This window comes from Temnothorax nylanderi, unplaced genomic scaffold (genome assembly GCF_030848795.1).
Source record: "Temnothorax nylanderi isolate EJ_2023f unplaced genomic scaffold, tnyl_v1.0 TNYL_tig0002_pilon, whole genome shotgun sequence".
In the NCBI taxonomy this organism is placed as follows: domain Eukaryota; kingdom Metazoa; phylum Arthropoda; class Insecta; order Hymenoptera; family Formicidae; genus Temnothorax; species Temnothorax nylanderi.
In genome coordinates, this window is record NW_027249064.1 from 1,595,792 (window position 1) to 1,621,344 (window position 25,553).

General features: G+C 35.2%; 1 protein-coding gene and 1 long non-coding RNA gene across 6 annotated transcripts in view; one reads left to right on the top strand and one right to left on the bottom strand.

Annotated features, from left to right (window-relative positions):
• Positions 1 to 99: 99 nt before the first annotated feature.
• Rgk3 (Rad, Gem/Kir family member 3) overlaps positions 100 to 25,553 on the bottom strand; it is a 40,981-nt gene continuing 15,527 nt past the window's right edge. For 3 of the 5 annotated variants that reach the window (XM_071699064.1, XM_071699056.1, XM_071699071.1), the window contains exons 4-7: positions 13,595 to 13,807; positions 3,589 to 3,671; positions 3,244 to 3,451; positions 100 to 2,765 (exon numbers count right to left, since the gene is read on the bottom strand). In XM_071699064.1, the coding sequence (XP_071555165.1) occupies positions 2,479 to 2,765; positions 3,244 to 3,451; positions 3,589 to 3,671; positions 13,595 to 13,807 (791 nt within the window). In that variant the 3' untranslated portion in view covers positions 100 to 2,478. The remainder of the gene's footprint in view (positions 2,766 to 3,243; positions 3,452 to 3,588; positions 3,672 to 13,594; positions 13,808 to 25,553) is intronic. The other 2 variants (XM_071699091.1, XM_071699081.1) reach the window with 1 other exon arrangement.
• On the top strand, positions 7,796 to 12,145 carry LOC139768675 (uncharacterized). The gene is made up of 2 exons (XR_011717413.1): positions 7,796 to 10,473; positions 10,749 to 12,145. It is a non-coding gene; the product is annotated as an uncharacterized lncRNA (long non-coding RNA).

The window sequence follows — 25,553 nt, forward strand, 5'->3', positions numbered from 1 at the left end:
TGATAATTCCTATATTTTTTTGGAGAAGAAAAGTTATGCCACCGAGAGCGTACAATACGGCGGTCTCGCAGGTAACATAATGAATTAACAACAAATAAATATATCGATAATATATGTATAATAATAGATTATACAGTGCGATACTCATGGGGCTTACACTGAGTTATAGCTTAAATTACAAAAATACGCAAAGGCACTTGGTAAAAATCTTCGGTTCCTCGGCTGAGAGAAACATTTCGGGATAAATCCTTAAACTCAAAATTTACACAGCGTGTTTGTCACAACTCGCATTTCACGCTAATACGATCGAATTAAATTGCATGACGATGATAACGACGATAACGACGATAACGAAGAATGCCGGAAGAAACTTGTTGAGTTCTATTTGGATCGTTAAGAGTCAAAAACACTTTTCGAAATATATTTCATGCAACAAGAGAAAGGAAGTCCATAATTTAGGTATTACTGTAATCCGAAACGTTAATTTCTTGTATACACAGTCTAGGGACAATGAAAGGTTCACACGAGGAGGGCAAATTTGCACGTCATTCGCGCATTGTTCCCGTCATGTAGGTGTACAGAGGATTCTATGCACTCTCGGATTTTACGCTACATTCGTATAATTCGGATACACAGGCATAGAGATCGCAGAAAATAGACAGCTTTTATTAGACACTCTCCTTAAAGATTCGAAAAAGGATATCTCTCTCTCTCTCTTCAGAAGACTATAGTTTTCTGGATACACACGCTGTACCCATTCTCTCACGGCGCGTGCGAGGAAAACACGCAATGCTTATAGATTTCATTTCCACTGCGGCAGAATATTGCACACAAAATGCCGCGTAAATTATGTACTATATCAATATTGGTATCACACATATCAGTACAAAATAACGGATTACAAAATAATTAATAGAATATTCGATTAAGGAATTTATAGAGTCAGACCTCAAACCGCGCTAATTAAAAGTTACTTAATTACGCGGTTGTACAATAACGTTTAACGTATCTGGAATTGAAATACGTAATCGATGTAATTATCTATCTTGAGATATAGATGGTAAAAATTATGCACGCACGCACGCGACATATATATATATATAGATTCGCTCAATGGCGTAGGAAACATTTTAGCAACATATATAGGCAGCTTTACACTATATGTTTTCTAACCGTAACAAACACCGTTAGATAGCAAAGTAACCTCATGACTTTTATGTACAACTTAATGTCAAGTAACATTAGCATATTGCACAAGTTGGCCTTATACACACAATAACGAGCCGCGGGAAGCCTGTTGGTACGCGAGAAATTAATGGCACTAGCGATGCAAGCCAATTTAGCGAGGCGAGAATAGCGGCGGTATTTTGTTTGCAACACTATGTAGTAGAATCAACACTCGTCAATGGAGGGACTAGAGGGATGTACACGTTGGATATGTTTATATAGAACATGCTTGCACGAGTATACGTTTATACGTAAGTTTCGTATGTACATGTATTAAATCAAGAGATTAATTGATTTTATCGTACAGTAAGATCGTAAACTTAAGGGCGATTAATTCGCGCCATGGTCCAGTTTTAGTCCATATTCCTTATCGTCATGATTGATTTGAACTTTTGATTGCGTTATTAAGGGCCGCCAGATTCAGCACCACTCATAATTACATATAAAATTGAAAATGCGCGACGTATAATGCTGAATTATTTTGCTAGAGCTTTCTCTTTAACAAGTGTAGAATGCTAACGAAAAATACGATCAGATAAAACAAGCAACGACAAATGTGTAACGGAAATTGTCAGAACATTAATTCCTTCAATCCCAAATTATTTTTTATATAAAATTACATATAATTTGTCACGAGTGATCTGAATATCCAGCATTGCTTGAGTGAAAGACATTAACGAGTAATTTAATAGCGCTACTTAATCTTTCAAAAGAAAAAAGGACGAAGTTTATGAGAAAGTTACTGAAAAGCAACGCTCAGTCACACCTGAGCCTGAAAGGGTTAATCACTCGCATTTCTCACGAGGTAATTCATAGTTAAACGAGCGTGGAATCGAGCGACATTTTCCCCTTTCTAGATACCGTGCGCGCGGTGCGCGTTAATTTTCACTAATTGGCACTTTGTTAACCCGATGCTAATTGTATCCATTTTGGTCCACGGACCAATATTCGCCTTTTCCCATAGGATTACGAGATACTCTCTCGTAAACACTATCAATAGCGAATACTTAACGTTTGATTCTAAAAACTTTAAGCTACATACATATTGTTAACTCAAAGATGCATCCAGTTTCGCACATTCAGACTACATTCTCGCGAACCTTTCCCGACGCGCGGAAATTCTCTCAAAAGTCTCTCGAATTCTAATAAAGTTTCCGTCGGGAAAGGGGTTCCTTGAGTCATGTCGTACTTACGTACTAATAAAACAGTAGTCGGGCAGCCCGACTGCGATTTCTTTTTTATCGCAGTGACTTAAAGTACATGGAGGTTCTCGCAATTCTTGAATTTACTATCTTCCTTGCCGAAGAGCCAAGTCAGCATCTGCCGGGCTTTCATGCTGGCGCGCACGACGCCTCTGGATTTGTACCAATGAGCGCTACCCTCGCTGCCACCGCTGTTTCGGTGCTCCTGGTTACCCTGGACCACCTTTAAACGGATCTGGTTGAGTATGCCAACCAGAAGCTCGTCGACGTTGTGATTGATGCCCACCGACACTTCAATGAACTTCGCGCGGTAGGTACATGCCAAGCACTTTCCATCTACAATGCACAGTCCGGAAATTTGGGATGAAGTATTACAATTGAAATGGTGAAGTGTTTAAATTATTATCGTTTAAGTTCTCCATTATCTTTAATAAAAGTACGATAATAGAAGACTTAAAAAATCCTTGTTTTTTCGAAATAGACAAGTTAAGAGATGAGATCTTATAAATATATTTCTTGAACACATAGAATGTCATTTTTTAATAATAAAATATAAAATTTTCTTTTACAACATAAAATTCATGTAAATTTTGTATTTATAAAAAGATTAACTATCTGAAATAAGCGATACACATCCACCTACACACATACACACACATACATAGATGCGGTCTAATCTTATTTTTATTTTAGAATTTGCCTGATGTACCATATCATGTGAGAACGTTCAGTTTTATAGTGTCACAAAACCGCCTAACCATGTATGTGAAAAAATGTATGTGTAAAAAAGAAAGATGTTCCGCCTCTCTCTTACCCTGGGGCGAAACCACTCTGGAACGAACCAAATCGACCTTGTTCCCGACCAGAATAGCCGGTCTACCACGAAGAAGATCTTGATCGTGAAGTCGAGCGAGATATTCCTCAGCCCTTTGAAAGGACGCCTTGTCGATCACCGAATACATTACGACGAAAGCGTCTGGTAATGGCATTTTTTCCAATTCGGTCTGCGTGAAATTTATTAACTTTGAAAAAAAAAATTAAAATTCTATTCGCTTATTTTAATAAAATATATAAAGATTAGATAAACGAAAATTTGCTTGACACGTTGCGCTTTATAACATTATATAATATATAAAAGAACGGAACTTTTTTTCCTTACCTTGAGATTAGTGATGTTTAAAAATTTAAGCTCGCTTTCTTCACCATTCAGCATCACAAAAACAGACTGCTCGCTCGGCACGTCTGCAATAAGAATAAAAAATAAAAAATGAAGACCTTTGAGTATATCTTTCAGAAAGAATATGGTGGATTTAACATTCTAGAATGTCTTAGCGAAGATAAAGATATATAGAACATAATATCGCCATAAAAAAAATGCTCTTTTAAAACTGTAAGTTCTCTCTACAATATATTTCCACGAAAAGAGCTTGTAGCAACGCTCTATTTTCTTTTTTCTATAAATAATTTAGTAATATAAATCCTCTTGCTTTCTATTACATTTTTAAATAAATAATAAAATTAATTTTAATTTTATTGTCTTGTGTGTGTTATAATATAATATTAGAATGCATCGTACTTAAACTACTAAATACTCTCTTTATCTCCTGCATCTTTACGCACTTTCTTTTCAACCATACAGATAAAAAGTAAAAAAGAAAGACAGAACTATCTCACGATTCGTCAACTCATTTATCTCTTTCGGTTTTTTTTTATTTGAAATAAATGTGACGATGAAAAAATAATCAACGCCACAAATAAATCTATTTCGCGCGCGAGCGAGAAACTATTAGAGCAAGGAAACGTTCTCGCAAATGACGCGAGAGAGAACCGACGTAATCTTATGGCTCTAAATGCGGATCTACGGATCTACCGCCTGTATAGAGCGTTGCCGATTGATTTTAGCCCGCTAACGAAATATCGCCCGTGACGTCAGAGAATCGTTCGGGTGTCGTTGTCCTAACCAATTTTTTTCGGCTGAACGGCTCTCGCTTCTCTAGAGATAGAGATGCAGTTCCGTAGCTGCTGACGGGTGTCATAAATAACGTTGCCAGCATGGGCGCCAGAAGCATAGAGCAAGGGACAGTAAATACTACACACAATCGCATAAATCTTCAAACTTATATTTCATCTTCTTGTTTCAAAAATTTTTAATGTTAAATTGCAATTAAAATAAAGCTATTTATAAATAATCTGATTATATAAAAATTTGTATCAAATATAAATTTTACATTTATAAAAAGTATAAATTATAAAAATTAGTACAAGAATATGTACCTACATACGAACGGTACATGCATATGTTGAAATGTAGAAAGCGTATATTTTGCTTGTCCGCAGAATTAAGATAACTAAATAATTATTTAATTTTCATCACATAAATTGAAATATGTTATTATTATAGCATCGTATTGTGCATGTTAGTATTTAAACAAAGAGAAAATTTTAATTAAATCGCTTAACGCATATCTAACTCGCATTAGTTTGTATGTGAGATATGCACTTTGCAACGTTTTCAGCATTTTATTCTCTTCCCTTCTTTATTTCCAACTTGTTATATATTTCTATACACATTCGAAACAATATATTATTTTGTTCAATAAAACAAAATCATTTCAATAACATTTAATAAATAAACAATTTTTAAATTTGCAATTTTTCTGCAGTCAGCGTATAGATGAACAGAGAATATATTCTATTCATTTATAATTAATAAATATCGATTCTTTAGTGAAATGGTGATGGAAATAGAAAAAAAGGTAAAAGGCGAAAGAAACAAAATTGGTAAAGAAAAATATATTTTCAAATATCTAATATTTAAATAGAAATTTTTTCAAAATAATTATCTACTATTGAGGAACACGCGATTCAAATTTTCGTGCTCTTCGAACGCTGGTACAGCTTTGTCTTGCAACACTCTGTTTTCACAACATTCCGCGATAAATTTTCGGAGTCGCGAGATATTCTTTGAAATATATCCGTAAATTTACAACGTTGCGTTTCGCATGCTTGACTGTTGCCAGAAAATGGAGGTTAACGGTCAGACACGTAGAGTTGACGGATGTGTACAGAGTTTCGCGGAAACACGAGAGAAAGAGAGAAAGAGGAACTGGAGAGATACGTTTTTCGATCATTCGAACACAAAGACACGCTAACAAGTGAACGTGGAAGACGATATCTACAACACACTAGTTGCTTCTTCTATCTTATCCAATTATAGAAAGCAGAGAAACGAGAAAAAACATTGTTACAGATTTACTAAACTTAAAATACTACAAAAACAAACTGGCGTTTACAAAACTCGCATGTAATTTCAATAATCACATCGCGAGAAAGATTGTAAATTTTCAAATATAATAACACGAAAGTACGGCGATTCTATAATACGGAATATTTGACGTAAAATGCAGTATTGATATTATAATGAACATAATATTTTTCCGAGGTACATAATAGTTGTGATTTAAACGCTGCTTCGCTTTTCAACGAAGACATATTTTTCACGAGATAATTATCTCAATAAAACCGCGCGTGCGGGACATAACGTAATTAACGCTCAGGAACAAGTTCGATTGATAGCCGATGACGGGAATATCGTGCATTCAAAAGGGAAATGACATTTTGGGGTTGCAAGATCGCTGAAATGCGAATAATAATCGTGGAAATTGGTGAAATGAATTCCACCAGCGCAAGCGCATGCCGCAATTTTCGTTCCCCTCGGTACAAATTATTGATCTTTCAAACGCTCAAAAGAATTTACATTCACGTTTTTAATTTTAACCGCACAAAAACACGCCCGTTTGGTCAATAAAAAATTCTCTATCCGCACTTTTTATACAGATAAATAATTGTTTGGTATTGAATATGCGATCACATTTCATTTACATGAAATTTAATAGAAACAATACCTTTCATCGAGAAGTAATCAAGCTTTATTTATAACAAATTTTTACGTTTTGACCACAAATTTTATCGGTAAATATCATGTTGCACGAGGCTTTAAATAATTTAATTTATTGCAATAGTATTTCAATCTCAATTATTTATCCTGTTACGTTATTTAAAATATTTTTCTAACCATTTCTTAAACTTTTTTTTTTCTAGTTTCGAAATATCAATTCATGCTGTTTATTATTTATGTAGCATCTAATAGAATATCTGGTCCAATTATTAATAAACCGTAATTATTACAACTATATTACAGACAATTAATTTACAAATTTAACATGAATACCTATAAAAATTTCACGTATTAATATATATGCAAAATATAAGGAATTCGGAAATATCACAAGTACCTATCGTCAATACACCCGCCGGATCTATCAATATTGCAACACTCGCGATTTCCGCCGTAATTCGGCGGAAGCACAGCAGTGTATTTTTGAAGAAATAGTAAACTAAGAAAAAAAAAAGGAAAAACATAGAAGAAAGGAGAAGAAGAGAGACTCAACGAAGAGCGAGAAGGAGAACAGACGATGAACAGACGCGAACTCTCTATGATGTACGCTTATAGCACGGAGCGAACGCAAAATTAACCGCGGCTATTTCCGAGCGGCTTGTTCCTGCACTTTTCTTTTTTATACCTTCGTGGAAATCGTTTCGTTTGCTTTTCGAGGCGGACGTGTTCCATCGACTCGCACACACTCGACGCGAGCGTCGCTGCTCCCTTTTCCGCGCGAAGTCACGAAGTACGTCGCGATTGTAGCAGCTCCGACTGTACAAAATGCTTTGCGCACACGAAGTAAAATATATAGTCGAATGATATAGTAGACCATAAAACTGTGAAGGGAGCTGTGGCGAAAATGTAAATTGTAGAAACTTTTTTTTTTAGAAAATTGACAATTTTACGCAAAGAAAATATACCGAACCAACTTCAGAAATTCTTCAAGAAAATAACTTGCGCTATTTTGATCGCAATAATGTACATTAAGTTGTCTCTACACTGTTTTACAGCGATTACGAAAATAATTAAAATATAAAGCAGAAAACTGGTTTGTATCAACGTGCATAACGTAACTTCTTTTGCAATATAGATTTATAATTCAAGCTCAATATATATTATTTTTTATATTTTGTTGTTAGCAAAAAGATTTACTAGATTTTTATAATCTTTTATTGAAATTCGGATGACTGTAAGCATCGATAAAAATGATGAAACAAATAAGAAATAAGAATATATAATATCTAATTTTAATGGATGTGATTTGCATACTTATTATCAGATATAGATGTATTTTTAGTTTTATAGCAATATTATATATTATAATGTTTCGTAATTTTTATAAGCAATTAATTAAAGTACGAAAGAGAAATATTTATTTAAAAATACAGCACCCGTTCTTTCCTTTTCTCTTTCGCGTAGCGAGTAGCCTCTTGGCCTCGATCTCAATTTGCAGCAAAATTATCGCGCGAAACTTGACATCAGCCTAAATTCTTTTTGCTCGCGCCGGCTTTCGATTCAATTTCGATCGTGGCTAATCTTAATCCACACGAAACGCAACGATATGGAGTGTGACTGGAATAGAATCGCGTATACAGAAATTTTGAACCTGACTGTAGGCGGACTCGTAAGACTATTTTTGCCTCTATTTTCCCTGTCGTTTGTCGTTTTAATTATACCGTTCCCTTTTGCTCGTTTTATTTTGGAAGAATGCAGATTCTGCCCACGTCCAACTGTTTCGATAAAAATGTCAGGCATATTATACATTTGAAAATCTACTCTGTCATATAAGATTATACAGTAATTCATTTGGAAAGACTTTGCATTGTATTAAAAAATAATTTTATCGTTTGTAAAATCATCTGACAAGAGAATATTAAAATTTTTCGTGGAAATTCTGGCGTTAGTTGATATCTATAGCGAAAAGTTTCTTTCAAGCGTTAGCACATTTTTATTAACACACAAAATTTGCTTATTTTATTTATCAGAAACATAACTTCATATAATGGATTAAACATTTATTTTCATACATTTCAAACGTATTTTTCAAAGAAATTGAAAAATTTTACATTTAATTTGTTTTATCAATTTTTATATTCCGATAAGTTAAAAAAAATTACACAGTGTAGAAAATATGCAGATTTACCAGGCATGTAAATTGAGATAAACTTAATGAAAAAATGATGAATAAACTGAATGAAAAATACAATTTTGCATAAATTTCAAATATTTAAATACAAATTAAAAAATTTATTCTTCCTAATTCAATGCATTCGACATTCCTGAGTTATGTCATATTTTAAGAAAGATCATAAATTTTTGAATCACTTTGTCACTTTAAATATATGTCAGTCTCATTTCTTTGTTAAAGTCTGAAAAATTTGTTCCATCAAAGGTACAATATCCTTTTCCATTTTATTATCAAACGGTCTGAATACAATTATAACAATAATTAATCATCTCGCATAACGGTTTAATTGACCTTTTCGTCGTTCATGAATCTTCCGCAAAAGCTTAGCCGTGAAGCTTTTTGCGTAATTGATCGTGGAACTGATTTCCGCTCCATTTTGCTCGAACTCACTTTCGCAAACCATCCCTTTTAACGCAAATCCCGACTATGTTTACAAAAGTAAACATATAATATCGGAAAACTCTCGTAAATATTATAAATAATGCTTATAAAACAAATAGATTGTAAATAAAAAAATTGTATCTCTTTCCTGGAATATAATAATAAAAATTTATCAGCAGCGGTCTACAATTATTAGTTATTTAATCCTAAAATGTATAATTTATGTAGCAATCCCGATAATATAAATAATAATTAAATCAAATTAAGACGTAATTCGAAACGTACAACTCTGCTTAATGTGTTAACATAATTATTTGTCACTATTACATTATTAATTAATGCATAATTGAGATAAATGAAATACGTTTTTATGAATTTCAGGTAGTTAATTACGAAACAAAGATAATGTAATGAATACTAATGTGCCTAAGATTTTGAGATAAATTGCAGAATGTCACAAAACTGTACGCGCAACTGATGGGTTCATTGAGTTATTATGACACCATTATGTATCTGTGCTATAATGTGAACGTAATCCATATGCATGCACGGTTTGTCGCTCTAAACATAATTATAATCCTATTATGATTAAAATGTACTCGCTAATGCACTTTAGAATACAGAATGAACTCGGAGCGCATAACGCGCAAAACATGTTCCTATATTATACAAATCACATTTTCATTTATATCGCATAATTTATATCGCAATGTTGAGAAACATTATTAAAAGAACGATGGTTGATGGTTATAAGGTTAATAAGCGAGAATAGGTTCATCGACGTGCTAGAAATGACAAAATTCGATAAATGTACATAGAGATAATTGTGTGTGAGTGTCACGATTAAATTATTAAACAAATTACGTCAATAATAAGGATAATCAACTAAAAAATGTTGATGGAATATAATATTACGTATAATTAATAATGGGTAGACAAATTGTTTTCTTGAGACAATATATTTTGTTTTAAGAAAAAATTTTTTTTCTCTTATAAGAGTGAGTGAGAGAGAGAGAGAGAGAGAGAGAGAGAGAGAGAGAGAGAGAGAGAGAGAGAGAGATTGTATTTAGATGAGAAATTGACTAATTATTCTAAAAAGAAAGATTTTAACAGAAAAAAATCAAGAATCAAAGAGGCGTGCTTTTTCCTTGCGAAAAACACAGCCAAAAGTCAATCAATTGATATGCGCTTTATTTATCCTTCTTAAAGATCATAATTTATTCACATTGTTAATGCTTATAATTACATATTTTACGACTACTTGCTGCAAACTGAGCTGAAAACTAAGATCGAGTTATACTAATATTTTATTTATTTCTTTTTAGATCAATCTTATTGATAATCCACACGAAAAAGGATTGCGAAATAAATAAGATCTATGGGCTCTCGATTGACATCGATCACGAAGAAACGAGAAGAAACGTCGTAATAGCATCTGCAAAAAGATCAGAGAACGAGGAAAAATGCAGAGTAACTGTATATACAATAGGAAGAATCACCGCCTCACATAAGCAACAAAAATATGCAAGGAAGTGAGTTAAAGTTGTTAACATTTTCATAAATTGGAGCACGCCAGCAGAAACAATATTTATTCCTTGATAATTCCATAGGATTTGGCACGAGTCACTGTGTTTTGTTCCCGAACTTATTCTTCACGACAGAGAAAAATATCGCGTCCACTTTTATGTTTCATTAGTTCGCAAACAGGATTTCATGTGATTTAATTAACATTAAAAATTCCATCTCTTCTTTAAATTAGAAGCTCTATTATTGCCGTAATGGAATATGTTCATGTTTCATATTCTAGCTTTATACGTTTGGTAACGATGTGCAAAATGTTTCGCGCAGGAAGTGTTGCGAGGGTTTACACCGGGGCTCTCGTTACCGTTATACGAAACCATTATCTCCGCGAAAGCCGCTTGCCTGCGCGCACTAGACGTAAATAGGAAATTCCATTACATTGGGATATATAAAAAAAAGCACGAGTGAGGAAGAGAGAGAGAGAGAGAGGGAGAAAAAGAGGAGGAGAGGAAGAGAGGGAATACAGGGCACAGATTTTTTCTACCACGCGAGAGCATGCCCCATTGTTTGACAGCTCGCACGAATATCGATCGTAATAGCGCCGGGTGACGTCGCCGAACGCGGATTGAATGTGTCCAACTGAAACAATGCCTCGCCCGTCTCGCTTATCATACTTTAGCACCAATGAAAGAGCCGTGAGGAAGTTTTTCAATGAGAAGGAGCAGGAGCTGCGAGGGAAAACAAGCAGCTCGAGAAATTTTGCATGATTAATTACGATTTATAAAAGCAAACGTTAAATCAAATTTACTAGAAGGGAACATTTTTCGTGAGAGAGGTAAGCACAAAAGTTGATTGAGATGACATTACTTAATTACTTGTCTTGCTCAGTTATTTGATGTAAGACATGACGTAAGAAATAATATATAACTACATTTTTTAATAAGCAAAAAAAATTTTTTTTTTAATCAACGTTATTTAACGAAGATCGAAATATAGTCACCTTGCATGAGTAAAATTAATGGAAAAATATGGTAATTAAGAATGACACGTGAACGATGAGAAAGTCGCGTCTGTTTTAACAGGTGGGCATCGCAAAGATGGACGGTTGGCAGAATGGCAGTGACGATAATTCACATCGTCGTCGAGATGGCATACGGTCCTCGACCTAGATGCAAATTTTATATTACGCGAGATATCACTGACACTTTAGTAATCGATACCAGGTGACGAGCGTTTTTATAAAACGATACTCACGATTCGAGGGCTTTTATGCGGTAAAACCATGCGTAAAAAAAAAAGAATTGTGAGGATGAAGTGATTAATAGCGCAAGATTTTTCATAAACGAGATACAGTTATAAAACTTTCCATTTAATTTGAGGTAAATCCTTTGTCAATGTTACTTTAACGGAATTTTACTTTATGGCTGAATTATTAAAATATCTGATATTAAAGATTAAGAGGGACGCGAGAAATAAAGCAGCGCCATGAAATGTTTGCTAAAGAAATATTTATTTTAATTTGTTCAAAGAACTCGCCTGCAAAGTATTTACCGAGCAATTCAATAACGCCCCGTATATTAGATTTAAGATATTTTAGAAGTTGCCTTTGATTAGGCAAGCAAATTACATCACTGTAAGCTTGCACTGTATATTAAAAAATTTAAATATATTGCTTTTTATATATTTACGTCCAATTTATATGCATTTTACTTGTCGCAATAGTTTAATTTTTAAATAATAAAATAATGAATATTATTATATTTAATAGTAAAAGACAAATATTTTTGTATTCAAGTACGTTGTATTTTCTATTACTTTTATATATATATATATATATATATATTTTATAGTTTTACATATATTATTATATTCCCCACTTTTCCTGCTCTATATTTAAATTGTGTTAATATTATTGTACTATTCCGTATTCGGTTTATGTGTATTCGCTACTCCTATATCTCATAATCTTAAATAAGAAAAATCATATTGTTCTATGAAATGGAAACAAGGGGAAAAGATATTGTATGGTCAGACGCATGGGTTATTCGTCCTTTTTTTCATCAAGCAATATGTCAATATTATTTAATCTCGTTTCAAGATATCGACTTAAGTACCGTTCAACCCCTACTTATTCGGAGAGAATAGCGCATATCTCAAGAGCTTAGGAAGCCGGAAACTACGTCTTTCTCAGGCGGAGCCTGATGCCGTCTTTCACCGGGCGCGCAATCGAAATACACACCGTCGCGTAAACTCACGCGATATTACGAGACGATCGTGCCGGGCGCGAAGTATAAACCGTTGAAAGTCGCCATAAAGATTATTTGCGATTTTCATAGAATCGATGAAGAAATGTCCGTCAATTTTCTCCCTGCAACCGTTTCCACGTGATAGTCACGTTTACACGACGTGGCAATAAAATATTCTATTAACAGACGTAATTCTGTGTCCTTTCGAACAAGATTATGTTTATGTACATATTTCTTACCGCATTGTGCTTTCACTTATCGAAGGAATCACTCGTAATTTTTTCGGAAATCTGACCGAAATAATAATATAACGGAAACCGGAAACTTCTCGTTGAATGTGCCATAGGTTTTTATAACTTTGTTTCATTTGCGCTTCGAGATTATTTTCTCCTTACCAAAGATTTTGTTGTAAAAGAATATAAGGCATATCTTTTTAATGCTTAGTTTTAAGCATTTTACTAACTAACATTTAGAATATCCAATCAAAGTAAAATTTACTTAATATTGAATGATAAGTAAGACTTCGTTGTTTATTAACAATCAGAGAACACATATATTTCAGAAAAACCCGTAAATGCTTTTAATTAAATTGCTTAGGCTTTTTCATTTAAAAAAAATCGATTTCAAGACTCTAGAATATTTATAACGTGCACACTATTATTAAAATCTTTTCATTGAACATGATTGTAACGTGTTTATTTTTATAAATTGTTGAAAATAACACCTAGATATTATTTTTTTAGAGAGTATTAACTAACAATAAAAAATAATGTTACAATAAAGAAGTGACTTCTTCTTAAATTAAAAATCGCGTTTTCTTCACGACTTTTACAATATATCGTACTGTAAAATATCATACTATAGCGTGACAGGATGTAAGACTCACCTCTTTGTCTATCGTAGGCATTTATACATTCGCTGGTCATAAACTGACTGATAAGGGCGGTTTTCCCAACTCCCCTTGTACCTAACATAGCGACGGTGTGTGAAGCTACTTCCTTGGGCGGCAGTCGTCGTTCCTCGTTCTCCTGATCGGCAGGCGCCAGAGAATTCGATCTCGATCTTCTTCTCCTAAATGAATCTCCTCTGTTGACGACACCTATCGAACATACAGTGATCGTCAAAACATCATATAAATAAAACATACACACGAATGTGTAATAATTTAATACTATTATTTGTGTACAAAGATTAATCGATAATGTCGTAAAAATAACAGCCCGATAAACGATAAATGACAGTAACAATTTTTCAGATGTACTTTATCGTCATCAAAGTTAGCTATTATGAATCATCAACATCTCTTTTTACATAAATCCTGAATCTCCGTGTTCCTTCTTTTATATTTCGTAATTTGTGTGTGCTTTAATATTTATATTCACGGGAAAAGAGGATTGGCTATTATAGCAAATCTAGTCGTAAAATATGGATAACATTTTTTGCAAGCAAGAGCTATAATTTAGCAATAGTATAATAGCAAAACCTTTTGTTAAAGTTTTGCCACTATTGCTAAATTATAGCTTTCGCTGCAAAAAATATAGCTCTCCCTGCAAAAAATGTTAGTTATTCATATTTTACGACCAGATTTGTTATAGTAGCTAATCCGTTTTTCCGTGTTCACATTTGGTTTGCATTGCTCAAATATATATGTACATATTCACGTTTTCTTGTATTCAAAACACATTGTATATTCTAAACATCATCGCGCCCTTTACAGCGCGTTGACCCTGGTTAATATCACTAATACCATATTTTGCGTGGGCATCATTTTAATATGTGCCCATGGTGGAAGAGCTGAAATGGGACGGTCGGAATTCTCAACAGAGAATTTCATCTCTTAATGACGCAATCCTCGCGAAATATGAAATAAATTTCACGGTTTTCAAAGGAACAACTACACATACATAATTCGCAGTTCTTATTGAAATATGTCTTTTTAAACGTAATCGAAAATTACAAGAATTGAATAAAAAAAAGTTATGATTTGTTTTCTATAATTATTTGCAAGAGTATACTTATAGAGTATATTAGAGTACACTTAATATGACATATGTCTATTGTTAAAAACAGATACGTTTACGCATTTATTAAAATCTATCTTAATAAAACGTTTAAATTTAGCAGGCATAATATCGACGTAACAAAGAAAAATTAATAATTTAAAATTTTTATTAGAGAAGAAGATTATTTGCTATTTAGTCAAAGAAATATCGAACAAATCTATTGATTATTTTTATACATGTTTTCTGGAAATTTGTTTCTGTGGAAAACTAAACTCATCAACTATGTGTTGATAGTTAAACACATTTAGCAGCTTAATGTAGCCAACACGAAAGCATTCCGTATTGACACAAAGATCGACTGTTCCTAGATTCGTGCATTTGCGTGGAAATGCACGGAGATGCCGTTAAAGTAATGGATTCACACGATCGCTCTCGATCGGCCATTGCTGATAATACGAACATCGAATCGATATGTAGCCAAACTTGTAAATAATCCTTAGACACTGCAAAAGTAAACTTCGAATGTGAAACACGCTTCTGGTTCCGTGTTAATGCATTTACGTTGCATTGCCCGTCAGGTCGAATCAGCTAACAAGGCGAAAGTTGCACACCTGTGTACAGCGTGGTTGTCTTCAATGCATTAAACATGAATGTGCACATGTAAAGAACTGAATTACTCTAAGTAAAATACCTTTTCTCTTAATAATTAGATTTAAACAATTAAAACATTTAAAATATATAGAAAAGATAAAGGGGCGGGGCAGTGTGGTCTAGTGGTAGAGCGCCAAACTCGTAATCTGAGAAACGAGGTTCGAGTCCACTTGAGCACGTAAACATGGAATTTATTTTCCGAAAGCTGCGCCCTCCGTGCGAGAAAGGCTCTTGTGCGGAGCAAACTGGGCTCCGTCTTTCGGGAGAGAGACGTTAAGCCGTTGGTCCAAAGGGTTAAGTGAGAGAAGAAGGGTAGCGATGGGTGAGAATTGTAACCCTACGGGGATCGATTAAAAACTTCCATTTTTACTCCATTATAGAAAAGATAAAATGATAATAAACGGAAGCACTTATATACGCAAAATAGTAAAAAAAAAAGGTCATTTCCCTTTCTTGCGGCGATAGTTTTTTCGTAGTGGTTACTGAGGACAACGAGGTATATACGTGGGGAAAGAATAATCATGGTCAACTAGGTAATTCTGAACGTACGGAAGAATTCATAGAGAAGTCACAAGAAATTAAATTCACAGACGTTAAAATGGGTAATTTGTTTATTTTCAAAGTGCATTTCTAAAGATGTGATGACTTATAGAGGGGAGTTTTTTCGATTTCCCTTGGTCCTGAGGGAGATTAAGGTGTCTTCTGCTCAAGACAATGTGACACACAAACAACTCTAATCCCAATATATATATTTCAATCAATCTCTTTTACCGTCGACCACTATCACTATGCAATATAATTCTTTTAAACTCTTAAACGGATTATTAATCCATTGGAACTTTAATCCTTAGCTTCACTTCCCATTTAAAATGGGCCTTCCACCTCTTAAACGAGGTATATGTGGGATGAAGGCCGGGTCGGAATCGAACCACGGACCTTTGAGCTACTAATCACTCGCGAAGCCCGAGAGCCACGCGTCATCCCTTATATACGCAAAATAGTAGAAAAAGTCATTTATTTTTATTGCATCTAGTATTAGATTTTACAAGCACTTAATTTTTTTCAAAAATTTGCGAATAAAATAACAGATCTGGTACGAAAACCTTAGGCATATTCAGAAGTTCATAGACCTGAGATGATTCATGAAACCATTTTATCTGTGAGGTGATTCATACATCAGTTTTGTATCATACGCGCGAGATGACTCAAATCCAAGTCTCGCGCCTCACGAAATTACGTGTTGATTGAAGTGAAATATTCTGAAATTTCGACTGCTATTTCCATGTCAAAGTCATTTTAATTCATCTCTCTAGTTATGTTTTATACATTTAATTAAATTTACTTTTAATATAATTTTATTTCTGTACATGTATAATTTCATCTAGATAAGCATTAATTGTTATAAGAACTCATTATTTTTTCTTATATATTATCTTATTATTGATTTTACAATACTGGCGTATTAGTTTATTAAGCTCAATTATTAGAGCAACGCAATCGTGCATTTTTTTTATCAAAAAAAATCTACGCTCTTTCTTTCTCTCTATCTCTCAATCTTTACAATATAACAAAATATAATATTTTTTGCAGATGTTTCCCAGCAAACAAATGCCATCTTCCATGTTAAACCTGCTTCATTAAAAATCTGGTAAACACCAATAAGAATTAATTTTGCCATTGTACTTTCAATTGTTTTAAGAAATAAAAGATCCTCGAATCGATTCTTCCAAAATGTTCACAGGCATTTATTATAGATACGTTAGCACATACGTGTAAAGCTCGCGTTTGATAACATATGCCCGCATCCGCGTACACATGCACGTGTATACGCCGATGTCAACGTGCGGCTGTCAACCACCGTTAGCAGAACAACGCACGTCCTGTTCAGCGACTCAGAATACCGATATCCCGTCCGTTCGTCTGTCCGTTCCTTCCCTTTGTCTCGCGCCTTTGTCAGCGCGAAGTTTAGTCCGACATGTGTGCTACTTGTGCGCACGTACTTGTACGTACGAATGAATGAAAACGGGAAGATCGATCGCGTGCGCGCGCGCGCGCGCGCGTGTTAAAGAGAGAGTGAGAGAGTGAGATAGAGAGAGGAAAGAGATGGAGAGAAAATTGGACAGCGCGGACAACTCGCGGGTACAATCCGATTTCCGCTCCGACTTCGTTAAATCCGGAAAAATTTCGTATCACGTTCAAACGATAGTCAGGCAAACGTTAGAGCAACAGTGATCTCTTCCCAGGCGTCATCAACTATTTTTATCGATACGATGGCGACAATAATGTGAATCGGATGAAATTTTGACAAATCGCACAGCACCTGACACATGATAAACGACATGCGATGTTAAACGATATATTAGACGCGGTTATAATCGAATACAAAATAATGCAAGACTGAAAATGATGATAATATTCTAAATGTTTCAAACAAACGCCGACTTTGAAAAATTATTCGTGCTTTCTAAATAGTTTCCGATTTTAACGTTAATAAAAGTTTTGTTATTTATTACGAAAGGTCATTTATCACGAAATGTCATTTATCACGAAATGTTATCCGAAGGGATTTAAAAAAATATGATATGTGATTTAAATGCCATTCATTTGTTGTAACAATGATTTTCGGCGCGATCTCAATTATAGAAACGTATATAAATTATTTTACTGCACACGTAGCTTTGATAAATGTATATCGTTATTTAAATAATATATAATCGAATGGAAAATAGGTGTCGATTGCAGTACACCATTGATTGCTACAAGGTAATGTCAGCTGACAGGAACGGGCTGCGGGTCGCTGCGGGATCGTTATTTTCCACGTGCTTTTGATAAAAATATCATGCGGCGCTCGACTGAACTGCCGCGATGCATTGGTGCAAGCTTTTTCACGCTTTTGCGAAAGTAAGTTATTGCACGGCGAAAAATGGGGAAGCGTCCTCCCCTTTAGCTGTGCGTTCGTTCGCGCGCCGGCTGGGATTTCCGACGAGCGAATCTGCTGCTGGCACGACAGCGTGGTACAGGTGCACCGATTTGACCATCGAATAAGTGAGGTAGATTCTATTAATAAAAGTTTAAACGTTCGATGTACGATCGAACGACGGCTGCCAAATTGTTTTGCGCGTATTCAGACGCGCAATGTTTCCGCATTGGGAATGATTCGCAAGACAAGATTTCACGACGCGATTAAATTCACCATCTTTTGATACTGTCGTTTGATGTACGTTATAACATATAGTTAAGTGTTTATGTGGGTGTAAATGTTATTATGTGCGTGTATGTGTATTGTACGTATGCGTGCGCGTGTATGTGTCCTGCAACCCTGTTGCTTTTGAACCGTTACGTTCATTGATCCAAGATGTGTAAAGGCGACTTGCAGGCGTCTCTTAGACTTTGATGTTGTTTATATGTTGTATAATTTCAAAATAAATTAAGTAGAAAACTCTTGGTCAGATTTTGGAAATAGAATATCTATACTAGTCAATATTGCTGCGTTTATTAGCTCATAATGTACAGGTTTAAAATAGCTTTATAGTTTAAAAGCGTTGGACAAATGTTAGATTTGACGCTTTTAAATTTGAAATAAGATTGTCGATACGTATAAACAACACGGATTTCTGTATCTTTAAAGCCTTCGGTTTAAGAGCGGTTTCTGCTTCCGTTTAGATTTTTTTTCAGCGTCGATCAGCGTCTCGAGTCAAATATAATCTAGCGTAGCGACAAAACTTTACGAGAGAAATTTCTTAGAGATTCAAAAATGATATGCAGCTATATAAAAGCTATATCACTTTCATGTCTCAGCTGCATATTTCCCGTGTGACACGTTCCAAAAATTTCTGGTGACGCATATTTGGCAGTCATCAGAGACGGTAATCGAGACGCTGATCGTCTCACTGTCGTCATCTCTGCTGTCGCCTACTCATTTTTCCTCTGATGTCGACTATCCGATGGGTTATCGGCCTGGAGAGCCTGAAAGTCAGTTTCACGGCAAGTGAAGCATGTTATGGAAAGCGCACGTTGTACCTTTACACACTCCCGTGCTCACAAAATCGAATTATATTCCGATCGATACACAGCAGTCAATAGAAAGAAAGAACGAAGATACTGTCCGCCTTTTTTTTATACATATCGCTATTTTTAATTTAGGCACCACAGCCAGAAGAACAAAATAAAAAGGCAGAATGTTTTACGCTTCGCGTAAAAAGTACGTAGAGACCGTAGGTTATATTAAATTATTTCATTATTAATTTAAACGGGGTTATAAGTTATTAAATTAAATGGCTTTTATATTAAATATTTAAATAGTTATTGCTGTTAATAAGTTAGTAATTAATAATAAAAACATTTACACGCAATAATTAAAATAGAAATTATAATTATTTTATAGGTAGCATATATACATATACAGTTATATATTAAATTTATGTTATTAAAATACCAATCTTATGAAATTGTTTTATCGAGATTGCATTCTAACATAATGCACAATAATGTTACGCAAAAGAATGTAGAGAAATTTAGATGATTGAAAGTTTCTACAATTTCATGTAACTAATTGTAAAAGCCAATGAGAAGCACGATAAAAGTGTCGAAATAATAAAAGAAATAAAACACCCTATTTTCTTTCTCTAATCTCGTTTGATGAAAAAATTCTTGCTTCATTTATCTTCGACTTCTGCCGTTGAGAAAATTGGATGATAGAGAAGACGGATATATCGTCGGCAATCAGACAAAATGTGGTCACCCATCTGGTCTTGGATGGACGATGAATATTGTTCACTTAAAGTGCGAAGTACCAATTCTCAGCATTCTCACAATACGCTCGGAGTACTCTCAGAATTCTTTTCAGAAACTCAATAACAGGCGGATCTGTGTACATATTTATTTTGATGTATTGTATGTAGTCTAGGGCGTATTCAATATTTTGGAGCAACAATAAGGCTGTGCGACATGAAACGTCGCGCAGTGAAATATGAAACAATAGTAGAAGACGGAATATTGATATTCCTTATGCAAACACTGCCAAAGAGAGATAGACAAAGGATTCAATCCAATACATGAGATATATACATATATATATGCGGAACTTTTAAAATAATAGAAATGTTAGAGAGATTATATGAATTATACACCTGAATATTCAGACGGTCTAATGACAGTTCGCCATTGATATAAAAATATTTTATCGTAAGCAGTTTTCAGTAAAGAGATTCTGCAACGCATCTGCACTAACCCTGCAGCACTTTAATAATCCTAAGATCTTGTTCTGCGGGGTAGACTCCGTTTTCCCATAAGCCTAAAAGCCTTTCCAGACACTCTGAGCTCGCGTCCCCGGCGAAGTGCTTTCATTCTTTCTTACATCTCATTGTAAAAGATGGAAAAGAAGCGCGAATTATATTACCGTGCTTAACATAAACGTAAACAATAATGTAACTTCAAATTAAGTCGTCAACTTGGTTGTCGGAACAAATGACAAGTCAACTTGTAGAAAGAGGGAACTTTCAATTTATATGTCGCGGTCACATCGACTTAGGGAAATCCACGCCGTTATCAAAGTCGCCGCCCCCGTCCCGTCGCGCTTGGCACGATGTGAAATTTCTGTCGACGTCGTCGCGGTTAAACTCCATTAAGCAGCCGGGGGAAGCACATTTGAAAGCCCCGGCAGTGATATAGCCACAGCGTCGCTCTATAGGGACCAATCTGCCGTCTATCAGCCGCGCACGGTGAGAGAGCGTGTGCCGCGGGTAGATATACACCCGGGGACACACATGCATGCATACGTGGCACGCGGGCGGTGCAGTGTGCAACACCGATGCACATACGACCCGATGCAGATTTGCCCGCGGCGCGCCGGCTATGCGGAATCATATGCATAGACGGGAGAGAGCTGAAGGCATTAGAGTTGGGACCCCCCGCCGCACGCGTTACCAGTAGTCACACGGAACGTCTGCATATCGATCGATGTGCGCAATCAAATCATTCCGAGGTAACGTAGCGGTTACCAGCCGTAAACAGCGACCCGGCTAGCGCGCGGCCGCTAACTCCGTTACGTCCGTTTAATATTTCAATTTCGGTTGCATGCATTTATTAAGCTCCTCGTCAAAGTCGAAGCGAGTGTCACGTGCCGCAAACAGGTCCCATCTCCGCCCCCGCTCCAAATAAAGTGTGGCGCTTCTAACCGCCAGATATACGACTAATTTATCGTTCGCGATTCTTGTCGCAATACGGCTCGTTGTTTCGCGGCGAGAAAGAAGACGCTGAAAAATTACGCTCATTACGGCATTCAACGCGAGATTCATGTTAACGTGCCTCGTTTCCGCGACGCGACTCTCACAAATTTTATCACGATTATACGCGAACTTGCTTCTTGGAACGACTACTCAAGAGTTTTTAGTGTCAACATTTTTAATACTAAGTAAAGCACGTGCATTTTCTGGAATTTTTATAAAAATTTCTGTCTTAACTGTATAATATAGAGACATAAAATGCATCTTTAAAAGAATTTTTAAAAGCACTTGTTATATGCATGATGTATTTTAAAGCAAATTTATTTATTATCAATGATTGCTTATGAATTTTTATACTTGTAAAAATAAAATAAAAATGAAAATGTTAATTATAATATAACAATATTGAAAATTATGTTATTAAAAATAATTATTAAGCTCATGAATATTGAAAGCACATATGTGGGCATGCTTCAAAGTAAAGAGTAACTGCCACATAACGTAAGGTACTATATAATAAATACATCGCTGTACTTTCTCTCTTTTCTGTATTCTTTTCTTTTTATAAACTTGACTATATTAGATAAAAATTTAAAAAAGCTGTATGACATAAATAGTGCTTTCCTAGATAACGGTAAACGGTTACACGAGTTACATTGGCTCGAAGAAATTGCAAAGCCCGGCGAATAATAGCCGGGCTGCTAAATATCCTCTTCGGAAAGCGGATTACATCGAAGACGAAGGATCAAGCCGACCGTAAATGCCGACGTATATTGACTAGCTCGCTGGTGCGCATCAGCCGTGAAGCTCGTCACACAAAAGATTTGATATGTATTTATGCAAAATTGCACGCGGCAAAAGCGGACGCCGCGTTTCGCGTATAAGCGAGACGAGGCGGGAAATCGTAAAACGTTACGAGCCGAGGTCGCCGACGTTGTGGCACTGGTTCCCCGTGCACGAGCGAGGGCCGTTTTACGAGCACCCGGGGAAAAAAACAAAATCGATTTTCGAAACGAGTCCGACGAACGATCGGGGGAGAACGTGTCCCTCGATTTCACGGACCGTGTTTGCGCAAGGTCGCTGTAAGTAATTTCACCTTTGCTGGTATTTCTCACCGAGCTACTCGATAAGCTATTTTCTATGTAACGATTGCTTCTAAATAGCTTTGAATATGTGAACAGTTAGACCTACACCTTCAAGACCACTCGGTTTCTCTTTTTGGATTCTTGATAATGTACATGCCATATTTTCCATATCTAAAAGTTTTTTAATCTGAAATCTTATATATAATTCCTATGTACCTATTCTTCTAATATTTGAAAAATCTTCAAATTCTCAAGTTTTCAAACTCAGAAATCTTTTAATGCTTTTCTTTTTGGAGCATTAAACGTCTGAAACCGTGAAATATTTTTGTGTGTTTCTAATTACGTTTATTCATATTAATCAACGGTTTATATATTTCTAAAAAAATTGAAAGATTATTTCACACGAAGAAAGGCGTGAAAATTGAAGCTTTTATTCACGCGATCTTTTATTTCCAATTATACTGTCCTTTCGCGAATTCATCAAGCAAGTGGTATGAGCATGTGCATCGATGAAGCGGCACAATGGGGATGTCTGACCAGCGTTGCCTATATCTACTGCGAGGATGCACGCGGTCCTTGACAAAACAGAAGTAGAAGTATGGCGGAATTGAATAGCAGCAGCCCGGAGAAGGCAAACCCTCGATAATACTCGCCCCTTGTCATCCGATGGCCGATATTATAATGGAGCATTGAATTTTTTTAATGTAAGCCAAGCGTAAGGGGACGAGCGACGATGAAAATAGAGCTAAATTGTAAATGGCAGCGAAAATATTTACATTGCGAATTAAATTCTCGTCACTGGTATTTAGGCTTCTACGTCAACTCGTATAGATTTTAATTTTAATTACGACCGATTGTAAATGGTATTAGTTATTATTATTACGACAGTTATTACGAATATCATAATATATAATATACGACCACGTACTATATTTCTAAACGAACCGAGTATTTAATTTCATGAAGGAGAGTTTGAGAGACAATGGCAAATGGAGACGCAACGCAGTTTTCATGCGTGCATATGCGCGGAAACGCCCACGCGTCGAGGCACCATCCGTCGCGCAAAATGCTTGTTGAACCTTGAAAGAAATTTTCATTAGATCTCGCGCACGTTCGACCAAGCGTTGTAATTAATAACTTTCCGTGTCGGAGATTATTGCCGCTTATCCGCTCTTCGTTATACGATAGATGAATATTCCTTTAAAGAATGAACCTCCCAAGAAGTTTCCTCAAGAAGAAAATATCTTAAAATAAACGACATTTTTCTCGGGACAAAATTGCCCGTTTATGCGCTCTCATGTAATGTGACATTACAAAATCGATTTCAGTACTTTGACTCGTTGAGCGCGATGATGAAAATGATGTCATTACTCGATGTGGCAGCGGTAACAGTGACGTTTTTATTACGTGCGATACAAATGAGATGGTAATAAAGTGTACAGAGTGATATCATAATGTTAAACCGGACGTATAGGGCAAAGTTGACGTGATGACGTGGGTGAAAGTGGGCGCAGTGTTAAAATTACCGGAAATGATCGATAGTGACGTCATGAAGAGTGTGTAATATTTTATTTTATCGGTCGAGATTTAGTTTTTAATAATCAGGTTGACATATCGAATGCTCCATTGAAATATGCCGCGTCGATGGCTTTCCTTCTCATTAAACCCTTAACAAGTTAACATTTTTTAATACCCATTGTAAAGAACGAGAGGAAAAAAGGAACAAAGGAAAAAAAGTTTGTTTTATTTCAAAGAAAAGGTACAGGTATGCTTACTTGCCTCCCGGATTTCTCGAAGAAACTTACAGAAATTACCTTCACTGGTCTAACATGCAATACGATGCCATAATTGTGACAAAAAATGGATATACGTAGGTATACGTATATATGTATAAAAGGAAAAGATTTGATAAGATAAATTTGTAAAATTGATCTTGATTTGATGATGAATAAATTAAATGTTACAATATATTGAATTCTGTAGAATTAAGAGATTAGACTGTTTAAAAGAATGATCCCGGTTGTGAGGATGCGACATGTAAAAATTAATATAGTTAGTTGTGTTTATACAAACTAATCGTTCACTTATCCCTCGAGTGCGAACTCAGTAGGAAAATAGGCACAAATACACTTTATTGAAAAAAGGCAATTACGGCTCGACGAATGACAGAGAAAATTGTTAGCGGAGGGTTAAGGTCTGCAACAAGAGCACAACAAACCTTTCCCCCTTCAGCGAGGCGAGATACGACGCGCCTAATATCGCGGAAAGGTGGAACGCCGATAGGATTATTTATAGCAGCGAAAGCAGTATCCGAGGCGCTTATAAATAAATCGCAGCAGCTGTACCGCCAATGTGTTTATCGCAAGGCGCCCTTTGTAAGCAACCACTATTAACTCAGAATAGTCGAAATTATTCTTTGCAAGATTCTTTATAAAAAAAAAGATTATGTTAAAGAATTTCATAATGCTATAATTGCGCACACCTTGCGTAATAATAACTTCAAATCTAAATAATAACTACAATACAGTGTTACAATATTGTACAATATTACTATTAAATACAGATTGGAGTATTCATACATTTTGGAATAAAAATTATTATTATTTATATGTATCTAATTAAAATAATGTAAAATAAAATAATAAAATAAAACAAATTTTTTTATTTTACAATTTAGATGAAAAAAAAACTTAGTATCTTGTTTGATTATTAGTTATATTATCAGAAAAGGTTTTTAAGAGATATTTGCGAATCCTTATTAAGGGACGTTAACACATCTCTGTAGAAAAAATATCAAGATTCTACTGATAAACTTATTTTTACAACGTTTTAAATTGAATAAAAACAGCGAAGTTAAACAACTTCGCGCACTTACTTCCAAG